Raw genomic sequence first — 25197 nt, 5'->3', positions numbered from 1 at the left:
TTTCTTAGCATAATATGATTTATAAACCATATTTTTCCTAATGGAAGGATGGAATAGGATATACAAAATTAAGATATTTTAACATTTATTTTCCAGACAAAGCATAATATAGTATTAAGATTAAGACATAACAAATACCGTATGATCGAATAAAAACGGCGTCAGCGATGGCTATGAAATGAAGATCGCTGTCATTTTATATGTAAAATTATATGGGAAATGTCATCGATCGTCATTTCCAAGCCAACTGGACGCCATTTTTTTTTCGATCATACGGTATTATAAGAAAGATCTTTAATATAAATCACAAACTAATCTTAAGTTGGTCTTGTATAAACACAGGTATAAAACCTTTTATAAAAATAATAAGATCAAAACTCAACCTTCACCATATTGTCAAGATTTGGCATTATATAGGATACAAGAAATTACAGTAAATTAAGAAAAGAATATAAGTAATGTATTCTACGACACAAACCATCTCCCTTCTAACGAGAAAAAGATTAAACATAAAGCTTATTTTAGTCTTATCAACACACTCTTCGTAAAATTGCTATTAATCCACTAACTTGATATTTTTAAGAAATTATGATACAAACATAATCAAAGTATATTATATTAGTAACATTATAGGTAAAATGTTACTCTATATCTCCTATTGACGTGTATTGTTTTATAAGACTCGTCATGGTAGTATTTCAAAACATATCAATACATATAATCAAAACTATTGTCGCCTGTAAATAACTAGAAATTAAATAACTTGAAAGAAATAAAATAATTCTAATAAGTTTAAAACCATTAAGAAAAAATTCGTACATGATAATTTTTAATTCTAATGTAAATATATTAATAAATGTTATTACAATTTTATATAGTCATAATACTTTCATTTCACAATGTTCATTATCCTTCTTACCTTAATTTTGGATATCAAGATAAATCTGAAATTATAAAATTAATTATAGAATTTGTATTATTAGTGATTAACACTCAAAAAAAAAAATTTCAACTGCAAATAATTCGAAAATAAACTATTTGGCAACATCGACGATGTGCGCTTGCGTAATATCGATGATCAAATGCAGCAAATATGTAAGCTTCAAGGTCAGCCACCGGATCCACACCTTACCGAACTTTAAATATATTGATGAAACCACACAGATGCACACATCCTGCTAAAACGGCTAAAACCATAGATAACAAGGCTAGCCTTTTTTTTGATATTTACTTTGTGGTTTTAAAAATTAGAGCAGTTGCTAAAAATCAGAATTGTAGGGTTGTATGCTAATTTAATTTTTGTACTTTTTTGGAAAGATTTTTTCTGATAACTTTCAAGAAAGGATGGAAGAGAAATAAGAGATTTTGGTAAAGGTGTGGATCCGGTGGCTGACCTTGAAGCCCATATTTGCTGCATTTGATTATCGATACTACGCAAACGCACATCGTCGATGTTGCCAAATTGCAGTTTATTTTCGAATTATTTGCAGTTGAATTTTTTTTTGCATGTTAATCAATAATAATACAAATTCTATAATTAATTTTATAATTTTAGATTTATCTTGATATCCAAAATTAAGGTAAGAAGGATAATGAAGATTGTAAAATGAAAGTATTATGAATATATAAAATTGTAATAATAATAACATTTATTTATATATTTACATTAGAATTAAAATTTATCATTTACGGATTTTTTCTTAATGGTTTTAAACTTATTAGAATTATTTTATTTCTTTCAAGTTATTTATTTTCTAGTTATTTACAGGCAACAATAGTTTTGATTATATGTATTGATATGCTTTGAAGTACTACCATGACCAGTCTTATTATAGAACAATACACGCGTCAATCGGAGATAGAGGTAACATTTTACCTATAATGTTACTAATATAATATACTTTGATTATAATTAATGTTTGTATCATAATTTCTTAAAAATATCAAGTTAGTGGATTAATAGCAATTTTAGACATACATTTTATCGAAGAGTGTATCCGTTGATAAGACTAAAATAAGCTTTATGTTTTATCTTTTTCTCTTTAGAAGGGAGATGGTTTGTATCGTAGAATACATTACAGTATTTAATATCGTGTACTTTGATATTCTTTTCTTAATTTACTGTAATTTCTTGTTTCCTATAATGCCAAATCTTGACAATACGGGGAAGGTTGAGTTATTCAATAGTTGAATGAGTTGAATTGGTTGAGTTGATCTTATTAGTTTTATAAGAATAACAATAATAATAGAAATACAAGACTAAATTAAGACTTAGTTTGTGATTTATATATAGATCTTTCTTATAATATGTGTTATGTCTTAATCTTAATACTATATTATGCTTGGTCTGGAAAATAAATGTTAAAATATCTTAATTTTGCATATCCTATTCCATCCTTCCATTAGGAAAAATATGGTTTATAAATCATATATGCTAAGAAAATCACATAAATTAGGTGTAAGAATAGAGAAATCTTAATGTAGCAGAAAAATTAATGCAATATATGTATAAGCAGAATTAAACAAGGTAACTGTTAATGTTGCTGAAGCTGATTCTACAATTTTAATTACGGAGGCTAAAAGGCCTTTTAAGGCCTCCGTAGTTTTGATGGAATGTTAAAAAAAACTATTATGAACATGACATGGAGCTACAGCATTTAAAAATTTAAAAAAAGAAAAAACTTGGACACATCCCTTTTAATTTTCCGAATTTTTAATAAAGCACTTTTTAAACGTAGCATAATAATCTAGATAGGAATCTAGAGTTGTATTTCTATATAATTTTATTGACTATGAAAATACACAATAAGCGTTCACGTGTTGTGCGAAATATTAAAATAATAATATAAATAATATACCGGCGTACTATGATAGAAAAAAAAATAGCGTCAGCGATGACTATGAAATGAAGATCGCTGTCATTTTATATGGGAAATGTTCTCAATCGTCATTTCCCAGCCAACTGGACCCCGTTTTTTCGATCATACGGTATATATTGACAAAAAAACTCTGAAAAGCACATATTTGTTTTCTACTGAAAATAATTCCAAAATAACTCGCAATCTGGCAACATCGAAGATGTGCGCACGCGTAGTGTCTCTGACTATATGCAGCAAAAACTCGTTTCAAGGTCAGCCACCGGAGCCACACCAGCCACACCATTACCGAGATTTTTTACATGGTTTATTTTTGTTTAAACATTTTAATTTATTGAAATATGCACTGTATGTTAGGAAGTAATTCCTAAGTCATTTTCATTGAAAAAATGGAAAGGCACGTCTGATTTTTTAAACGTATACTAAACTGTATACTTTTTAATCTGAATTTTGTAGACACCCATCCCTGTATTATGTAGTAAAGCGACCTGCAACCAGCTGCAACCTACAACCTATATTCTTTAGTCATGTATCTGTTCTGTGGTCACAGCGTAAAATGATGTATCAACGCCAGGGTTGTGATACAATTTAATTTTAGTACATTTTACTATGACAGGTTTTGCCATCTAGCGGAGTACTCCAAAACCGCAAAATTGGCGCAAACTCAACGATCGACTCTGGTCCTCCCCTCCCTCCTATGACCTGTCAGGACTGTCAGTCAAAAACCTGCGAACGGTAGTTGTGTAGCTGTCGCCGTCTAAAAATTTTTCAAGTCGAGTGTTTTCTATTGGTGTTGCTATGTTTTGATTTTAACGGAGTGTGCAGCACCATCAACTTGTTCAATTTACCTTGTGACAATTGGAGAACCTCTGTTAAAAGCGTAGACGACTAGATACGGTTATTCATCTTACCAGGGATACCTTTACGGCACGTGTAGTTCCGAGCAGTGTCTAGTGTTTATATATCGTGGGTACAGTTATTATTTGTCTAATTAGTAATATTTAGTGTTTTTGGCGAGTAACACTTGTGGTGTAGCGTGTTCAACACGCACCGTTGTTATTGTTTTGCTTGGTGTTTTTGACCCTTGCATCACGTCCGTCGTGGTTTCGAGACGAGTCCATTATTTGACGCGACAGAGGGAGGGCAGGCAGTAAAATACGACGCTCGGACCTCCGAGACTTTGACGTTCCTTGCTTCGCCTGTTTACATCGGCTTTTTCAGCTCGATCGCGATGACAAAATGCGAAATTCTATCGAAACGCTTCGGATAACGGAAAATTTCACTCATAATCTAGTATTTTGGAGACTCGCGCCTGAATTTCGTGGAGTTGTCAAGAGGCTTGTTCCTGTGGCGTTCAAGCAGGGCTGCTTTGGCTGGAGGTTAGTGGCCTTTAGCACGCGGGATTGTTTACCCAGTGAGAGTGCGATGAGCTCGACGATGGTGAACTTGGTGTAAGAGGGCCTCCTCGGTAGAAGGAACGCGAGAGGCGGTGACCGCTTCCCCGGGTGCTCTAGTTGTCCCGTTTTATGGTTTCTCCTCCGTCAATGGCGTGGCACACTCACGACCACGTTAATATGCTCATGGATAAAAACAAACCCAAAAGTGAGTACCTTTTTAGCACCCAAACAGAAAAACATCACTTTAAATAGCAGTGTCAAAATATTGACCTACCTGTCAATGGCAACGTAAACAATAACACGACAGTTTTGTTGTTGAGTAGTGTTGTAATTTAATGCAATTTGGTCCTTTTGACAATGCTGAATAACAAATACCTATAAGACAATGACCAAATATTGACCTATCTGTCAGTGTACATAAATTAAGTTAAACGTGAGCACTGTACAAGATTAGGGATGTTTGAGGCTGCACAGAGTTGTGTTAATGCTAAGTGAATTAACAAATTATTGGTATACAGGGGTTTTCACAGAATATGCTCATTAAAAGATGTTTAGAATCTAATTTAGATACAAACCTGAATGTTTTACATGGAGGATTCTTTAAGGTGGATTTTAACACAAATTTAGCCATTATAATTTGTGTGAAAATATACCTACTCGTTTTGATAATTTAAACATAATAGTGGGTTTACAGTTGTTTATTTATTTACTACTCTATATACATTTTTATAAGTGATATTTTACTGTATATGCGCACTTGTTGTTATTGTAATGCCCACTTGCACTGTTTGTATAAACTTTGTTTAAAAGCTAAACAGTGATTAACTATATAATATTTTATTATAGTTAATCACTGTTTAGCCTTTAAACAAAGTTTATACAAACGGTGCAAGTGGACATGAGTTGCCTATAATATATGAATAAAATCGAGAATAAATAAAAAAAATAACAATTTTTTCGCGAAGATTTCACTTAAAATAGTTGTGTTTTTGAATGTTTTTGTCATATTTTTTGAGTATCTTGTAAAATAAAGAGCTTGATTAAAATGAAATAAGGAGACCTTTTTTTAAATAAACAATCGGTATAATAATTCTATCAATGCCTAAAACTACTATACAAATGTAATTTTTGACACAATAGTGAAATTATTTCAAAAAAGTTAAGGTACTTATGAACATTATACACTAAATCTGTAAAATTTTATATAGGATCTTTTAGGTAGGTATCTATTTTTTATAAAAATTCTGAGTTGTGATAAAAATTTAGAATATGAATTAATATGAATCCAAATCCTCTTCAATAAATACTTAAAAACCATTAAAAACTAAATAACATCTTTCTAAAGTAGTTCTAATCAAAGGTTAATAAATACAAAATGTAATTTATTAGGTCAAATTAATAGTTGTAGTGCTACAATAAACTAAAACAAATAGGCTCTGTAGTAATAATAGCGTTTAACATTTATTAAATACTGACGATTTTTAATTCACTGTCTGTATTCGCCGCTAAAAAGTTGAAAAGTCAAAAGTGGCTCATCTGACTCACCCCTATAACTTTTTTATTTTTTCACTTAAAAAACGAGATTGGGTATTTTGGTAGGTACCTATATGACATAAATTAGGATTGATTGACTTATTCCGTTGTTTTTGGTCACTACCTGTTTCACCAGAAATGACTACAGCTTTTGATTCTTAAATGGCACCCTCGGTATATTTTTACTTCATTCAATAGAAAATGACACTTCGAATAGAATGACATATTGTGAACTTTTGATATTTTCGCTTAAAAATCGTATTTTAAATTTCAGTGCCATGACTGTGTTAATGCAATGTTACCAAATGCATTTTTTACCTTATTAATGAAAATAAGCATAGGGTATAATCTGTCCAACGACAAAATCCTTGACAGTGTTAGATGTGTCTGTCATTTTAATTTCAAAGTAGTTTATTTTACTTTACAAAGAAATAAGTTCGTACATTTGGAACGCATAATTAATATATATTTAAATTTTGAGTGACAAGTGATTACTTCAAGCTATTGTGAAAAAAAAAACTGTATGAAACTGAAAAAATCTAATCTTGGTTAATTAACTTTAATCTTAATTTTTTCTGCAGTACTAAAATGTATTATTTACCTATCGTGTGATGTTATTTTACAGATACTCCAGTTTTTGTTACCATGCACGAGATGGTATACAACTTTACTTGTGGCTAATACAACTCTCTGGCCATAGTCTTTGGCAAACTGTGTCTCTGGCGGTCTCTGTGCACCGAATATTAACTGTAAACTATGGTCTGGGCCAACACTTAATTTTCCCTCGAGTTTTCCTCCACTTAATTTTAAAAAACACGAAAAACAAGTAACAACACAGTCCAAAATGCAAAATATTTATAATTTCTATTTGACATAATTTGACACAAAATTATAACCTATTTGGTAAGAATTTCACAACTCTCAAAAATCTTAAGTCGAGTTCATACGCATAAGCGTCCGTTTGTCGTTCATCGTTCCGTCAAACCAGTAATATTGAAATATGATCTGTCATTTTTTAAATAAACCAATAAAACTGGTTAAAAACAACAAGAGACGACTCATGACGTATTTATTTATAAACCCATCCAGAGTTAACTTAAAAAATATTAGAAACTTTTTTTTAGCGAAATAAATGGATTGGTATGGAAGTCATCTGCTTTTTTTCTGTCATCGTCTGTCGAAATCTTACCTGAGAGAAAAAACAGAGTATACTCTATAATATTTTTAGAAAGTTCATTACGAGATAAATAAAATAAAAAAAATATTATACAGGGTATCCTATTGAAAAAAACACATCAGTTTGACTAATACATATTTCGAAAATGACAGCTCCCATCGAAAAAACTAGTTTTTTTCCAGGCTATTGGATTCTGCAAACCTTATCTTTGCACTTCTGCTCATAAACGAGAAACCCTGCAAACGCATGAAAATGGGACATCCTGTACATGTGCAAGTTTGTCGCCCACTTTGAAATTTACTACCGTAAGCAATCTGTTTCCACAGTGACACTTCTAGAAAAAAAACACGCGTTTTTCGTACAAATTTATGCTGACGTCACTGATTTACGTTGAAAAAATTATGCACTTCTCATTCTACGTAGTATGTGTAGGTTGATCAAACTTGGCGCTATGGCAGAGTAAGTAAATCGCCGAGTAGCGACAGAAACCGTCGGCTCTTTTGATGTGGTGGGACCAAATTTTCTTTCTCTCTCTTTTGACGTGTTTGACAGATAGATTACGTATTTAACTGCTCAACTTATGAAGTGGTCCTATAAACATGGTATACACTGCTCATAATTTGAAGTGGAATTAATTATGAAGTTTTATACATATTTTTTTTGTTTTGTTTTATCTTTATTTCTAAATTTGAATGTATAAACTATCTTACAGCTTACAGCTAATAAATAATTAAAAAAACGATTCGTTGCCTGAGGTATACTTGAAATAAAGTATATAGAGATATTTGATAAATGGCAACAGTGGCAACTTCGCTTCTTCATCTGACAGATAACCTACTTATTTCGCACAGCCGCACAGTAGGCAAGATGTCCAAACCAAGTTGCAAAAAATAACATCCACAGTTAGCATTTATGTCAATAACATTAGATTGGAAACATATTAGTTAAGAGGAAACCACATAAAACTAACAAAAAAACATATTCGGAGTCTCTTTCGAGGGGCTGTAAAACGAACTTTGCGCAAAACCTACATTTTCAGTTAATTTGTGTCCAATAATTGCCTTTTTTCTAAAAATTTTTAAATAGTAGGCGTTGCATTCAAGTGACACAGTATTATAACAATTGAATTGGACGACCTTAGCTTGCTGTCAATACTTATTGTGAAATTGTCATAATGTGTTTTACGTAGATTCCCGGTTGCGGTAAATTTAATGTCAAGGTAAGTAAAAAAGTATCTTTTATTTTGATTTTTTGGATAAAAACTAGGTAAAGGTCAAAGTAGAACATAATCATTTAAGGTTTTTTTGATAGTGGCATATATTCTATCTTAGAAAAGTTAAGTCAAAAAAATCGTAAAAAATCACAACATTAAACTTATTGGAAGCGTATGTCTCAATGCGTATGTGTATAGTAAGATCCTTTATGTGGATACTTCTCATAAATTAATTGTTATAGTAGCTAGAGAAGAACTTGAAATATAGTTACGTAATTTTTCTCAAGATTTCCGAAGAGGTATGTCATAAATGTCAAATGACATTTCTTGACAAATTGACAAATTTTGACAGTACCTAATTTTTTAAATTAAATGAAATGGATTTTTCTTTCAGATTTAAAAATGTGCACTTCGTAACCATTGCTTCCAGCTGTCATAAAACAAAATATCAGTAAAAAGTAGGTGGTAAAATAAAATTTAGATATTTTTAATAGGTATAAGTTCTGTTATTTTCGAAATCGTCATTGTTTAATTCTCAGAATATTGTTACTTATTTAAAATATAATAATAAAATATTGTTCACATATTGTCTGGTATTATTAGAAACCCAACTTATTCAAATGACAAACAATCTTGAATAAAAGTTCGATTGGATTAGTATACTTAGAGTTTTCTTTTATACATTGACACCCCCTTTATCTTTTTTATTTGACGTTTCCGAAAACTGTATCAAATGAAAGTGGTTTTGAATAAATTTGCCAAAAAAGTCTATTTCGCATATCCAAAGTGCTTCAAAAAGTCTGGCTATGCTACATAAAAGTAGTTAGGATTTTTAGGAGAAAATAAAAATCAATTAAAAAATTGGGTACTAATTTGAAATAAGAAAGTTGGGCCACGTACAGGATTTCTAAGGCACCCTGTATATGCAAAGAAGACTGTTTTTAAAAATGTATTCGAGACCATTAAACTTTTATTCAAGACACTTTTTTCGAAAACGTCGAATAAAAAAGATACAGAGGATGTCAATATATATACCTAACCTAACAAACCCTGTATATGCCGGAGGAGTAATAATTGCTCACTATTTGTCCGTTTCATCTTGGCTCTGCCAAAAATCGTAAAATTTAGTTAAATGTAAAATATTCTTACCGCATTTTGGTAGCTGTATTAGTCAAAAGATGATTTTTCCATTTTATGAATACCCCCCCAACCACTCTCAAGTCAGCCAAAACTAACTGGGTTCACGGGCTACTGGCATAGAATGGTTTTACCAAATTTGAATGAAATCGTACAATAAAATAATTTTTGCAACATACTTCTGGATTTTTGCCCACTGTGAGCCGCAAAGAAAATTGAGAACGGGACTGTCGCTACTCCTTAGCTATGGGTTGATACATAATAATAAATTGGTCGACAAGATCTAAAAGGGTCAGGTTAAGGTTTATTTTTCGTATATTATAGTCACTGTGTACAGGGTGGGTCAAATTCGACGCTTTTAAATGGAAACACCCTGTTCTATAGGAGACAAAAATTAATATCGGTGTCTGGAGCTCAATTTTTGTCAAAAACATGATGGTGAAAACCGCATATCGATATCTGTTACCGTTTCGAAGTTACGGGGTGTTTTTCCAAAATATGAATTTTTAACAAATTTCTGCTATGGAAAATGTTGTGCCTATTTTTATGAAAACATTTCCAAAGCACATTTTTACGTAGAATTTAATGATTTAAGTATAATTTTTGTAAAATTAATAATTTAATAATTATCAACCGAAAATTTGATTTTTTATATGGGACACCCTGTATATTTTTAATTTATTGAAAAGAGTTTAAAATTACCTTTCCAAAAACATAAAACACTTGATATTTTGCTCGATTCCTCTTCGAGATATAGAATATAGAGTATATAAAAATTCGCCCGGCTTTAAATAAGTAAGCTTTGAACGGCGGCTGTAATGCAAAAAAATTCTAGCTGTGAGCATCAATTAAAACGAAAATAATATTTGTTATGAGAGATGCAGAATTTTATAACAATTTAAAATATATTTAACCAACACCAACACATTTAAACTACATATATCTAATAACAATAAAAATAAATAGCAAACCAAAACATATCGACCGTCTTCTGTTATGGACAGACGGGGCAGTTTTTCTCGCGGAATTCATTAACTCAGTGGGGGTGAAAGATTTCCTCTTATAACTGCTAACTATTTATAATTCTTGTCTAGATTATACGGAAGAATAAGGAACCTTTATTCTTCCGCAAATATATCCATATGATTAGATCCATGGGCACTAAGTCAGGCGGCCTCGACGGCCAATGGCTGGGATCTTGGTTAGCTATTCAATTATTCTTGAAATTGCCTGCAAAAATTTGCTGATAACTTCGACGTTCAGAGGCGGTGCGTCGTCTTGCTGGAAAAATATGTTTTCGAGTTCCATTAAGGGTATATCATCAATAAGGGATCCAAAGCCTACTAGTTAAAAGTGGCGAACTTTTAAAAGTTCTGTATTTCCAAGGGGATTATAACAAAATATCAAGTGTGCTATTTTTTTCGAAAGGCAATTTTAAATACTTTTCAGTTAATTAAAAATATAGAGGGTGTCCCAAATAAAAAATAAATTTTCCTGTTGATAATTCTTAAATTATTAATTTTAAAAAAATTATACTTGAACCATTAAATTCTATGTAAAAAGGTGCTTTGGGAATGTTTTCATAGAAATACAAAATTTTCCATAGCAAAAAACTTACAGCGATTTGTTAAAAATGCACATTTTTGAAAAACACCCCGTAACTCCGAAACGGTAAAAGATATTGATGTGCGGTTTTCACCATCATGTTTTTTTTATGAAAATTGAGCTTCAGACACCGATATTAGTTTTCGTCTATCTCCTATAGAAAAGGGTGTTTCCATTTAAAAGCGTTGAATTTGACTCACCCTGTACAGAGGCTATTAATTTATTAATACTGTGTTAATACTAAATTAAAATCGTGTATTTCTCATTTTAGTGAAAATGGTTTATAAAGGTGAACACTGGTTATGTGGTTGTAAGGCACTCAATAAACTTTTTTGTTGGCCTTATCTACTATTTTATCACAGATACGTTCACAGCTTTGTTTTCTTTACGTAAATTTAGTTCTTTTCTTAAATTGGTTTGATTATTTTTTTAACTTGTTACATTTTGTGTATATTCTATTTTTGTAATTTCAAAAGTAAAGACTTAATAAGTAAAAGAAAAAAGTTTTATTGTGTTGGTAAAATGGGAATTGTGTAGTTACTTATTTACATCCCCTCGTATTGACGCCACGCTACGCCGCTGACGGCCGTCTACGAAGAAACAAACACTCGACAACATCATCAATCTTTCAATTTTCTGATACGGAAACTACGATGTTCGGGTCTCTTGTTGTTTCGTAGACAACTTCGATTATGTTTTTTTGTTGTAGTATCTGATCGCCAGTCATCGATATCAATTTTTTATCGACATGTTCTCTTCGCAGAAATATTTGTTAATGTAACCCTTACAATAATTTAGTCCATCTTGCAAATGAAGGGTCCAGGGGTTAAACTTAATAAGCGCCAATTTCTTAATTTAGAATTTTACGTTATAGTAGGTCTAACCGATCCCTACAAAATGTATAAACTCTGCAGGACAATGAGTTGTTAAATTCCATGATATGTATATGCCTAGTAATAATATGGAATATACGGAAAGAATCTAATAATGTTTATTGAAAGAATGGGAAAGATACCCTAATGGGAAAATTCGTGACGAAAATTCGAAGGTTGATTTGATTTCCCCTTACGTCTCACGTGCTGTACGGTGGAGCCTCTACTTGTTCTGCGGCCAACGCATAAAATACTCATTTTCTCTACCTCGGCTAGCGAAGGAATATCGAAGACGGTGTGGAACTGAAAGCGGCAGTGTTGCCGTATTAAAATGTGTAATATCTGTAATACGTTGGACGAAAATACACTTTTCCAATAAATTAACGCACCACAAAAAAATAACCAAAAGTTTATGTTAAGTTTTTGTCAAAACCACTTATCCGATTTGGACGATTTTTTTTGAATGATAGGTTATTCTTTCCACAATGTTGCTAGACTAACTGTATTTTGATAGGAACTCTTTTTATACTAACACCGGGTGTAGCAATTATAACGTGTTTTTTTAATAAAATTTGTGACACCCAGTAGAGTTGATCAGTTACAGTATCAAATTAAAATTGAAATCACATTTTAGCCTTATCTTTTTTTTTACATTTTGTTTTTTTATTTACTCCATTATCTTCCTTATTACACGAGAAACATTTTATAGGATGACATGATTTAATATTGATTTTAATTAACATTTTTCCATTTTACTCACTAAAGTAAGTAGCAGGCTATGGAAAAACACGGATTACCAGTAAATGTCAAATAGAGATGCTAGTTTCTGTGCAAACTTAAGACCATTAGTATCTCTGAGCTGAGTTTGAAGGGTCCGAGCTGTTACGAAACGTTGTCTTAATGTTGAGAGTTTTAAAAAACGTTCCTGAATCGGATTGGTTCTTCGATTCCTGCCTTGTCCCGGCCTGCGACAATTACTCCCAGTATCTCTATACCGTTGTATAACTCGTGAAATGGTTGAGTGAGTTACATTAAATCGTTCATCAATTCTTCGGTAGCTTCAACCTTCCTCAGACAATATTAATGCTTGAGCACATTCTTCGCCAGTAAGATTTCTTGTTTCACGTGCACGTTGCATATTTTTGATATAATAAATAAAAGGACGAAAACGACTGACACTGACAACAAGCATATCTATTTGACATTTACTGGTAATCCGTGTTTTTCCATAGTCTGCTACTTACTTTAGTGAGTAAAATGGAAAAATGTTAGTTAAAACCAATATTAAATCATGTCATCCTATAAAATGTTGTTTCTCGTGTAATAAGGAAGATAATGGAGTAAATAAAAAAACAAAATGTAAAAAAAAGATAAAACTAAAATGTGATTTCAATTTTAACTTGATACTGTAACTGATCAACTCTACAGGGTATCACAAATTTTATTAAAAAAACATGTTATAATTGCGACACCCGGTATTAGTATAAAAAGGGTTCCTATCAAAATACAATTAGTATAGCAACATTGTGGAAAGAATAACCTATCATTCAAAAAAAAATCGTCCAAATCGGATAAGTGGTTTTGACAAAAACTTAACTTAAACTTTTGGTTATTTTTTTGTCACAAATTCTGCGAATCAGCAGAATTTGTGACCTTAGATACCATTCTTCTGATGGCAAACAATAAGTCATCAGCTGGTCACCAGCGACAATTTTAGCGATTTTTAGTAGTTTGTGTAGTGAACTTTGTATAAACTTTATTACAATGGTGATTAGTTGTTCAGCTTTCAAGTGTAAAAGCAGCAGCCATAAGAAAGAGCCAGGGGTTACGTTTCATAGGTAAATAAACAGTCCGCTCCACCTTTTTAGCGTTTTTTTAGTTTTCTTATTGAATTCGATAATAATTATTTTTCTGATATTATATGTACTTGATGTGTGCTATGTGTCGATACTAGTTTTGGACCTTTTGTTAACATTTTAGTACGTTTTTTTCGTAATTAATTAGTATGATACCACCGTATGCACCATAGGCGTAGTCAAAACATTTATCAAAAAATATAAATATCTCTTCAAACGGTTAGGTTAAGAAAAATATGTGCCACGGCACTGTTTGGTGACATCGTCACAATTTGCTCTCGGGTGTTATTTGTCCTTGGATTTTTTAGTCATTGGGTAGTACGTTTTCTTGATTCATCTACTAGTGGTCATATATTAGGTTAAATTTATGAATCATCATTTTGTATGTAAAATTATATGGAAAATGTCATCGATCGTTATTTTCAAGCTAACTGGACGCACAGTAGGCAATATGTCCAAACTAAGTTGCAAAAAATAAAGATCCACAGTTAGCATTTATGGCAATAACATTAGATTGGAAACATATTAGTTAAGAGGAAACCACATAAAACTAACAAAAAAACATATTCGGAGTCTCTTTCGAGGGGCTGTAAAACGAACTTTGCGCAAAACCTACATTTTCAGTTAATTTTTGTCCAATAACTGCCTTTTTTCTACAATTTTTTAAATAGTAGGCGTTGCATAACAATTGAATCGGACGACCTTAGCTTACTGTCAATAATTATTGTAAAATTGTCATAACGTGTTTTACGTAGATTCCCGGTTGCGGTAAATTTAATGTGAAGGTAAGTATAAAAGTATCTTTTATTTTGATTTTTTGGATAAAAACTAGGTAAAGGTCAATGTAGAACATCTTTAGTAGAACAAAAAAATCGCAAAAAATCGCAACATTAAATTTATTGGAAGCGTAAGCCTCCATGCGTATGTGTATAGTAACATTCTTTATGTGGATACTTCTCATAAATTAATTGTTATAGTATGTAGAGCTAGAGAAGAACTTGAAATATAAAGTTACGTAACTTTTCTCAAGATTTCCGAAGAGATATGTCATAAATGTCAAATGACATTTTTTGACAAATTGACAAATTTTGACAGTACCTAATTTTTTAAATTAAATGAAATGGATTTTTCTTTCAGATTTAAAAATGTGCACTTCGTGACCATTGTTTCCAGCTGTTATAACACAAAATATCAGTAAATAGTAGGTGGTAAAATAAAATTTAGATATTTTTAATAGGTATAAGTTCTGTTATTTTCTAAATCGTCATTGTTTAATTCTCAGAATATTGTTACTTATTTAAAATATAATAATAAAATATTGTTCACATATTGTCTGGTATTATTAGAGACCCAACTTATTCAAATGACAAACAATCTTGAATAAAAGTTCGATTGGATTAGTATACAAGGGTTTTCTTTTATACATTGACCCCTTTATCTTTTTATTTGACGTTTCCGAAAACTGTCTCAAATGAAAGTGGTTTTGAATAAATTTGCCAAAAAGTCTATTTCGCATATACAAAGTGCTTCAAAAGTCTGGGCGTGATTCAACTATCTTATTTCAAATTAGGTATAGGCTATGCTACAAAAAAGTAGTTAGGATTTTTAGGAGAAAATAAAAATCAAATAAAAAATTGGGTACTAATTTGAAATAAGAAAGTTGGGCCACACACAGGATTTCTAAGGCACCCTGTATATGCAAAGAAGACTGTTTTGAAAAATGTATTCGAGACCATTAAACTTTTATTCAAGACACTTTTTTCGAAAACGTCGAATAAAAAAGATACAGAGGATGTCAATATATAAAACAAACCCTGTATATGGCGGAGGAGTAATAATTGCTCAATATTTGTCTGTTTCATTTTGGCTCTGCCAAAAATCGTAAAATTTAGTGAAATGTAAAATATTCTTACCGCATTTTGGTAGCTGTATTAGTCAAAAGATGATTTTTCCATTTTATGAATCCCTTCCACCACCCCCAACCACTCTCAAGTCAGCCAAAACTAACAGGGTTCACGGCCTACTGGCATAGAATGTTTTTACCAAATTTGAATAAAATCGTACAAAAAAAGAATTTTTGCAACATACTTCTGGATTTTTGTCCACTGTGGGACGCCACGGGTCGATCAATAGCAATTTTCTGAGATTATCGACACTTAAAAACGAAATAACTATTATATTTTATATTGTTTTGTAAATAATTCAGTGTTTTATTGGAACGAATAAGCTATTTTCTGTTTATCGATCTATTTATTATTATTTCGCCAGGGTAACAAATGGAAGCAAATTTTAACCAATTTATTATAATATATAGGTTAATTTTTAATGGCATTGATTTCTCGTATAAATGTTTCCATTTGTTTCCATGGTAAACTATTACCTACATAATTTTAATAAAGTGAGTAGACCTTTAGCCTGGGATTCTGGGCTAGGGATGGAAAGATCGATGTAATTATACATCGATACATTAAATAAAAACACCGAGGTATAAAAAAAATGGTCAAGTGCGAGTCGGACTCGCGCACGTGTCCGTACCATTCATTATCTATACAACATTAGACACTATTATTATAAATTTTTTTCCGATTTAGCTGAAATTTTGAATGCGTGTATAAGTAATTAAAAAAAAATGAAGAAACACATTACTAAAAATTGTATTAATCAATAATAAATATGTAAAAATTAAAAAATAACGATTAAAAAAAAGTCGCCTTGACTAGGATTCGAACCTGCCTTACTACGGCTCCAACATAGCAGCGTAGAGTCCTAACGCTTTAAACCACGCGGCCACCGAGGACTTGAAAGATTCTATGTAAAATTCTTACTTAAAAGATAATGTTTAGTGAAAGTACTTTTTTTATTTATAAACATTTATTTAATTCTGTTTTTGGTATTTGTTCTTATAGCGGCAACATAGATACATTATCTGGAAAAATTTCAACTGTCTAGCTATAACGGTCCATAAGATAGACCTTTGTGACAGACGGACGGACGCGAAGTCTTAGAAATAGGGTTCCCGTTTATACCCTTTGGGTACGGAACCCTAAAAACTAATTACACATTTTCATAGCCACTTTATTAGGGTTATTTGATAGTATTTTTAGATTTTTAAATTAGCTGATAATTTGTGAGATACAGAGGCCAACTTATTTTTTTTAAATGCGGACCTGTATTTTTTATTTCAGATTTTGGAAGAACTTCGTTTCCTGAGTACAATGATATGCCACACTTTATACTTTTTTTGTTTTGTGTATCTTAACAACAACAAAACTATTTAATTATTATTATAATATAATTTCAAGTCCAACTCTGGTTTTTTAAATTATTTAATCTGATTATATTCATCGCAAAAATATAGATCAGCGCTAATTAACATTGAATAAGGAAAATCGAGCTAATTGGAAGATTCAAATACAGAATTTATTCAGCAATTTAAAGATATTATTTTTAACTTTTTTATTGTGAAATTGAAATCTCATTGTACGATTTAATAATATGCATAATATTAATCGTAGTTATTATAAATAAATCAACTTCAACAAACTAGTCTCTAATGCTCTACATGTTCAAAAAGGTTACCACCGTCCCTATTGCACAAATTTATTTTTCGTTCAATTTTATTTATAGCTCTTTGAACTTTCTTCTAATACTTCCTAATGCATTTTTTCCTCTTTAGTGTAAATGTTGAGATGTACTAATTTCACTTTTACAAATGACGTGAATTTAAAAAAAAAACAGAGCCGGACTTGAAATTAATTTAAATAAAATGTACGAAACAAAATAAAAATATTAAGTGTGGCATATCATTGTACGCAGGAGACCGAGTTCTTTCAAACCCTAAAATAAAAAATGCAGGTCAGTATTTTAAAAAATTAAGTTGGCCTCTGTATCTCACAAATTATCAGCTAATTTGAAAATATAAAGATACTATTAGATAACCCTAATAAAGTGGCTATGAGAATGTGCAATTAGTTTTTTGATTTTCTAAAAAGTAACGACAGGAAAAAATAAAACTGATTTTAAAAAAAAAACAGTTTTTTTCCAAAAAACGCAGCAATTCTTGAAATTTTTAAAACTTTTTGATTTGGTTTGGTTTGGTTTTGCTATTTTGCTAAATGCTATTTTTAATTATATCTCAAACTTTGTGGACTCCTAAAGCGCAACTTTGTCCCAATTTAACCATGTTCGTATCTATTACCTCGAAGCTCGTACCTCGAATTTGTAACACCCTGTATATCGGCCTATATATTCACCGTATCCCATAGGAATCGACCTAAATCATCCAGGTAATCATCTAATCATCCCAGCAGGAATGAGGATGCTAGTCCACGTAGAGTATTAGGCAGAGACGGTCAGTCTACTACCGTTAAAAATAAATGGCGTTATTTTTAGAAAAAGAATGTTGTTGACCGGGTAATTCAATGCTCGGAAATGCCGGCAGTCGATTCACTATGCCCGTGTGCGGCCGTCTATGCACTTCGCTGTCGAAAAAAGGACGTTTTGTCAAGCCTACTGCTACAGAAATAGCACTACAGAAAGACCGTCTAAAAGTAGGGATGTTCTTATTGTAAAAATTATATCGATATCTAGAAAAATAAAAGTGATATTAAAATATACAGTTATTTTCCTTTTACCCTTTTTCTTATTTTGTATATACAGGGGTGGTCCGAACTGTATTCGGGAAATTTCCTCAGCATAATATTCTGTGGATAAAAATTTGTATAAAATGCTTAGGTTCGAAGACACAGGGTGTAGAAGTTTCATTTTTATTTCGTTTTTTTTTCGAATAATTTCTGAACCAATGTCGATATTTGGATGAAAATTGGTCTCTTGGAGTTTTTTAACATGAGAAATTTGATTTTGATATCAATATGACTCCTACTTGTAGAGGGAGCCACTTACAATTTTTTTAACTGATTTGAAGAGTAATAACTTTTCGTCCGTACCTGTATGAGTAAAAAACTCATACTGAGTAAAAACTGTCCTACTGTCCTACTGAGTAAAAATATACATTTACGACGTTTTTTACTCAAAAAAGTGTCTTGGTTAAAATCGCTACGAGTAATGGTTCTCGAGATATTTGGAATCGAAATTATCAATACCTGTCATCATTGACATAAATTAAACATGTTGACTAAATGACATTTTATTAAATTTTTCTATAAAATATAACATCTACCCTAATAAGCCGCTACCAAGGTACATATACCGGGTGCGTCTCAAAAGTGGTTTACCCCCTATAACTTTTTTATTTTTTCAGATAAAAATACGAGATTTGGTATGTTAGTATATGACATAAATTGGAATTGATTGACGCATTCAATTGTTTTTGGCCACTTCCTGTTTCATCGGAAATAACTACTATTTTTGATTTTTAAATAGCACCCTCTGTATATTTTTACTTTATTCGATAGAAAATTATATTCTGAATAGAATGACGTATCATATGTCAACTTTTGGCATTCTCGCTTAATAAAAAATTATATTTTAAATTTCAATCTATGTTAAAAACACTAATGTTAAAAACACTAATTCTTAATCAAGGAGCCTTGAAAAAATAGATTTGATCGTCTAATGTTTTAGTGTCTTGTCCTGGCCGGTTAAAAAATGCCCAAATCGTATTTATAATCATATCTCATTTTTTTCAAATGGAACGAGGGCGGCTCATTAGCATATTTTTTGGAAAAAGCATTTTTTACAAATAATTTGATACCACACACTTGGTATTTCGAGTATTTCTACGAAATACTAGAGTACTTTTCTTTCATTCTATTCAGAGTGTTATTTTCTATCGAATAAAGTAAAAAAATACCAAGGATGCCATTTAAAAATCATAAGTTGTAGCCATTTCCGGTGAAACAGGAAGTGACCGAAAACAATTGAATACGTCAATCAATCCTAATTTATACCATATACTAACATACCAAATCTCGTTTTTTTTAACAGAAAAAATAAAAAAGTATAGGGGTCAGCCACTTTTGAGACGCTTTTGATACATTATTTAAATTTTTGTTTAGTTTTATAATTTTTACAATTATTTTTTGATTGGCATTTTGTAAAATTCTTAATTGGATTAATTAAGTTAATATTACATATACAGCTAATTGCGGCAGATGATGGTCTCATACGAAGATAGGTCATCCGCCCACAATATTCGTTCGCCTATACAAGAAAAGTAAAAGTGGTTGTTAGGTTAGGTGGAGGTTGTTATAAATGCGATAAACGTATGCGTCGTGCAACTTTCACTTGTTGGGCAATACAATAAAATTGGATCGTAAATAAAAACTAAAAAACCCGCAAAAACCTCTTTTGTATACCTCTTGTGTCTACTCCCAAGTTTCGTCGATTTAAAAAATATATACAGCAAAGAATTACAATATTTATTGTACCGGGTGTCCCACTAAGAATAGCTCTCGGCTGTATCTCGGAAAGTATTGGCGGTAGTATCTGAGGAAAAAATATTTATAACTAAAGAGGAAGTTTATAACTATTGCTGGAAATTATTTTTAAGTTTGTAGACTGGCTGCTATAGGGCGCAACTGCTACGGCAAATAAGAAAATGCAATTTTTACAAAATTCTGCCTAGATAAGGGCTACTATAAATAATAGCTTCCTAATCTTAAGAAAATTTCGGACTTTTTTTGTCAGAACCATTTTTCCCTATCTGCTAAAATAAAGTGGTGGGGGAAGGTTAGATGTCTTTTTATTTAAATGTTAATAATACACCAAAACACTTTTACTTTTACACTGGACGCGCGTTTCGCTAACCATGTTAGCATCATCAGCAGATGATTATAAACTAAAGTACAATCTACAAGTTGAGCGTTTATATACTCGCCCAGTGGGCACCGAGTGGGCGTGGCAAAATATAGCCAACCGAGTCAGAACCCACTGAACGTAACAGTTAGATTTCCGCCACTAGAGTAGTAGGAACAAAGAACTTGAAGGAATTGGACCGTTGTCTCTGTTCATACTATCGTTATTGTTTTATCCTTTGGATTACCTATTAATTATTAGGTAATCGAAAGGATAAAACACCTCCACTGGAAAGGTCGGGTATTTATGAAATTTCTTGTAAAGATTGTAATCGGAAATATGTTGGGCAAACTAGAAGATCAATATTAACTAGATTTAAAGAACATTTAGCTCAGATAAGATATGGTAGACCGGATAAATCTTGCGTTGCCGAACATATTGTTGATAAGGAACATTGTATAGATCTTAATAATTTAAAATTAATTAAACAAGTCTCAAATTACAGGCAATTAGATGCATATGAAAGCATCAGAATTAATAAATGTAAAGATAGTATGAACAGAGACAACGGTCCAATTCCTTCCAAGTTCTTTGTTCCTCACTACTCTAGTGGCGGAAATCTAACTGTTACGCTCAGTGGGTTCTGACTTTCCGGGTAAGCTTGCGTTGCCACGCCACTCGGTGCCTACTGGGCGAGTATATAAACACTCAACTTGTAGATTGTACTTTAGTTTATAATCATTTGCTGATGATGCTAACATGGTTAGCAAAACGCGCGTCCAGTGTAAAAGTAAAAGTGTTTTGGTGTATTGTGGTGATTTAGTGTTTTTATTTTGCTTTTTTTAAACACCAAAGGTTCCAACCCTCAACTGTAATCTTAATTATTAGATATTAATACATCTGCTATTATGGTATTCTGGTATTTCGGCGATTTTAAAATAAACTGTTTTTATCTTATTTTTTTGTTAAAATGGGCATAACCAAGAGGGCTACTGATACCGTGTTGTAAAAATAAGATAATTAAGGGCTTATTTTTTGGTATTTATTATAATTTTGCTAATATCTTCGGTTTCAAAGAAGATATCAAGATGTGGTTTTCGCTGACTTTTTAAGCTTTTACTACTGTTTACTATCAGCTAAAATTACATTTACTTGTATTTAATTTTTTTGAAAAAAACGTGCTATGTTTGTTAAATTGTAAGAAAGCGCCCCCTAGCGTCTACGTTCAAAACCTTATTATTATTATTTTTATGGTATAATATAGAGTAAGAAACGCTCTTTTAAACGAGCCCTCGTTTGTTGGATTCTGATCATCCAGTCTGGAGTTATTAACATTTAAATAAAAATAGATCTAACCTTCCCCCACCACTTTGTTTTAGCAGATAGGGGAAAATGGTTCTAACAAAAAAAATCCAAAATTTACTGAAGATTATGAAGCTATTATTTATAGTACTCATTATCTAGGCAAAATTCTGTAAAAATTCTATTTTCTTATTTTCCATAGCAGTTGCGCCCTCTAGCGACCGTTTTACAAGCTTCAAAATAATTTCCAGCAATTTCTCATAGCCCCTTTAGTTATAAATATTTTTTTCCGTAGGCTCTACGGCTAATACTTTCCGAGATACAGCCGAGAGCTATTCTTAGTGGGACACCCTGTACAAAAAAATAGGAGATAAATTCTGTAACTTAGTATATAGAATTTTGTTTTTGCACGTTGTATTTGAGCAATTTTATAACAAACGGAAATAAACATTTTTTTGCTCTTCCTGTTTGATATCCAATCGGTTGATGTAGACAGATTGAATATGTCGACTTTCCTTAATCAGGGAAATTTAGATTGGAAAGCCCGTCAAAATATATAATTGTTTTGGGTCGGGACCGTTATACGCGATCTGCCGCTGCTATAGCGGATGCTAAGAACAACCGCAAACAATAACAGAATATTTTTTTCTTGTCAAAGTCAAAAATTATAAAATCTTTCAAAATTTAAACCGCCCTCACTGAGAAAATACCGAAAAGTGTTTAAAGCGTCCATTATCAAAGTAATTATTGCTTGTGAGTTTAATTAAAATTTTACTGACTCAAACCCGTGATAATTGTGAAAAAGTGGCATTAACAACTAAAAAGCTGTGTTGTGAACTGTGTACTGCAAAAACCATAGTGGATCGTAGCATAACGTCGGTTTTTAATGTTCCATAGGTATTTTACATACAGGTCCTTAATATAAAATAAAGTTTCTTGTATGTAACGCATTGTATTTTATTTATAAAATTAAAAGAAAATAGTAATAAATTTGAATAAATAATATTTGGCGACATAATTCCGGAAAAAGTCGAACCGATCCGAAATTATCAAAAGCTTTGGGTCGCGACCGTTGCAAGAATAGCGCCAAATACTGTTTACATTGTCCTTATGGGCACTTTACAATCTAAACTTGTTTCATTTATCTATGCCTTAACCTATAAACTATAAACCAAATTTCATCTTTCAATATGCCGAATTTATGATTTAATCAATGCTTATTCAAGATAATGTTTTTGTCAATTTTACACGTTTTATTTTTTATCACGAAAACTATTAGAGAGAGGTATAGGTTAATGTAATAGAAAAATTACGCGATATGAAAGCAGTTTCGAAAAATGTAATAATATACCGGGTGTTTCATTTAAAGTAACAAAGATACTACCACTTTTAGTAAGAAGCGGCAGCACTGTAATGCTGAAAATAATTTAGATAGATGGTCCAGGTGCCTTTATGCTAAAATACAATTTAGAAAAAAAATCACCAGTTCTCCATAAACGAATATCATATTATGTATTTGTTGTTACCAATGACTAAAGAATCCAAGGACAAATAACTCCCGAGAGCAAATTGTGACGATGTCACCAAACAGTGCCGTGGCACATATTTTTCTTAACGTAGCTGTTTGAAGAGATATTTATATTTTTTGATAAATGTTTTAACTACGCCTATGGTGTATACGTTGGTATTATACAAATTAATTACGAAAAAAAAATTAAAATGTTAACAAAAGGGACAAAACTAGTATCGACGTATAGGACACATCAAGTACATATAATATCAGAAAAATAATTATCGAATTCAATAAAAAAACTAAGAAAACGCTAAAAAGGTGGAGTGGACTGTTTATTTACCTATGAAACGTAACTCCTGGCTCTTTCTTATCGCTGCTGCTTTTACACTTGAAAGCTGAACAATTAATCACCATTGTAATAAAGTTTATACAAAGTTCACTACGCACAAACTATTAAAAATCGCTAAAATTGTCGCTGGTGACCAGATTATGACGCCATTCTTTTGATGGCAAACAATCCATCAAAAGAATGGCGTTTAAGTCACAAATTCTGCTGCAGTCCGTATATGGGCGTTACATGTCCTTTCCCATTCTTTAGTCATTGGCTGTTACACTGTTATCATGAGTCAACAACGTCGTTCGGTACGTCAAATTCTTAAGGTAAATTCTGTAGTGTAAGCAGTATCTACGAATGCTATTTAAATGACAATAAGATAAATGGTATGTCATTTTCACGTTGTTGCAGGATTGTTCTTGGAACAATTTGCAACCTAGAACAATATTATACTACGGTTATAGGGTAAACCTTGGCCTAAATAATAGCAGAAATCGATCTTCCTCCTAGTTGTAGTGTCTGGCGAGTCGAGCCCTCACATCCTCTCTGTACTCTATTTTTACTTGACCCCAAACTGAAATAGCTGCAATATTCATTGCACACAGAGTAAAACGTATTGATAATAGACGAATCAGTAATTTGTAATAATGTATATTCTTTATTTATAATTAATATTAAAATAGGCTAAATTTTCAGAGAAATAATTTAAATATAGATCATACCAAATTAACTTTTAGTCACATGATTAAGCTTGACCGGCACAGCGTTGCCCACTTTTATCACAAGTCACAGAACAGCTATCTAGCGATCGTTCAACCTTGCGACAAGTGAAAAAATGCGTAAACATCTAGAAATAATAAGAAAAAACCTCAAATTGGTCGAAATAATTTATCCTTATCATTTACTCTGATAAATGTTTAAATAAACTTTTCAAATTTCAATCCTTCATATTTTCTCAATGACTCGACCGATTTTCAAAAGCGAAGCGGGAAAGTATAGAGAATAGAAAGCCCTTTTCATTGCGGTACCACTTGACCCCCCTTCCCATTTGAAAAAAGTTGGGGGATGACACCCCCGCTTAGAGGGTTGAAGATTTTGCAATCATTTTTGGGGCAAAAGTTGTCCCCCTCACAAACAAAATTGACGTGTTTTTGGATTTTTTGAAAAAAAAATATGCCTTGGTCGTTATGCCTTGCGGAACGTTTTCGATGGGCCACCCTGTATTTTCTTTTGATCAAAATATTTTAGGAAACAAAAATAAATCTATACTGATATATAAAATCCTTAAGTGACTGACATACTGATTAATCACGATCCTGCTGAAACCACTCAATGTAAGAAGCTCAATTTTGGCATACAGGTTGATTCTAGGGTGTAGAGGTTTGATAAGAAGGGATTTTTCGAAATTCCAGTTCCAAGGGGGTGAAACCACCCCTCAAATATTACAATATTTTTTATTTAAAAAACGGTCAAGTTTCCGAAAAAAGCGCTTAAACACATATGTTTTATTTTGTTTTTTACATATTTTAAGATTTAAAATGTATACAGGGTGTTTCGAAAAATCTGGTCATTGATTAATGACGATCCTGCTTAAAGCGCTTGACGTAAAAAGCTGATTTTTGGAAA

General features: G+C 31.7%; 1 protein-coding gene across 1 annotated transcript in view; it reads left to right on the top strand.

Moving 5' to 3' along the window:
* The first annotated feature begins 3601 nt into the window (after nt 1-3601).
* The window catches only part of LOC115888188 (serine/threonine-protein kinase minibrain), a 64501-nt gene continuing 42905 nt past the window's right edge, over nt 3602-25197 (top strand). The window contains exon 1 of the mRNA XM_030907815.1: nt 3602-4478. Coding sequence (XP_030763675.1) covers nt 4403-4478 — 76 coding nt within the window. The 5' untranslated portion in view covers nt 3602-4402. The remainder of the gene's footprint in view (nt 4479-25197) is intronic.

Source organism: Sitophilus oryzae, unplaced genomic scaffold, assembly GCF_002938485.1.
Source record: "Sitophilus oryzae breed Bouriz unplaced genomic scaffold, Soryzae_2.0 scaffold_690_pilon_pilon, whole genome shotgun sequence".
In the NCBI taxonomy this organism is placed as follows: domain Eukaryota; kingdom Metazoa; phylum Arthropoda; class Insecta; order Coleoptera; family Curculionidae; genus Sitophilus; species Sitophilus oryzae.
The sequence above is the reverse complement of the archived record's forward strand: the minus strand, read 5'-3'. Positions and strand labels throughout refer to the sequence as shown.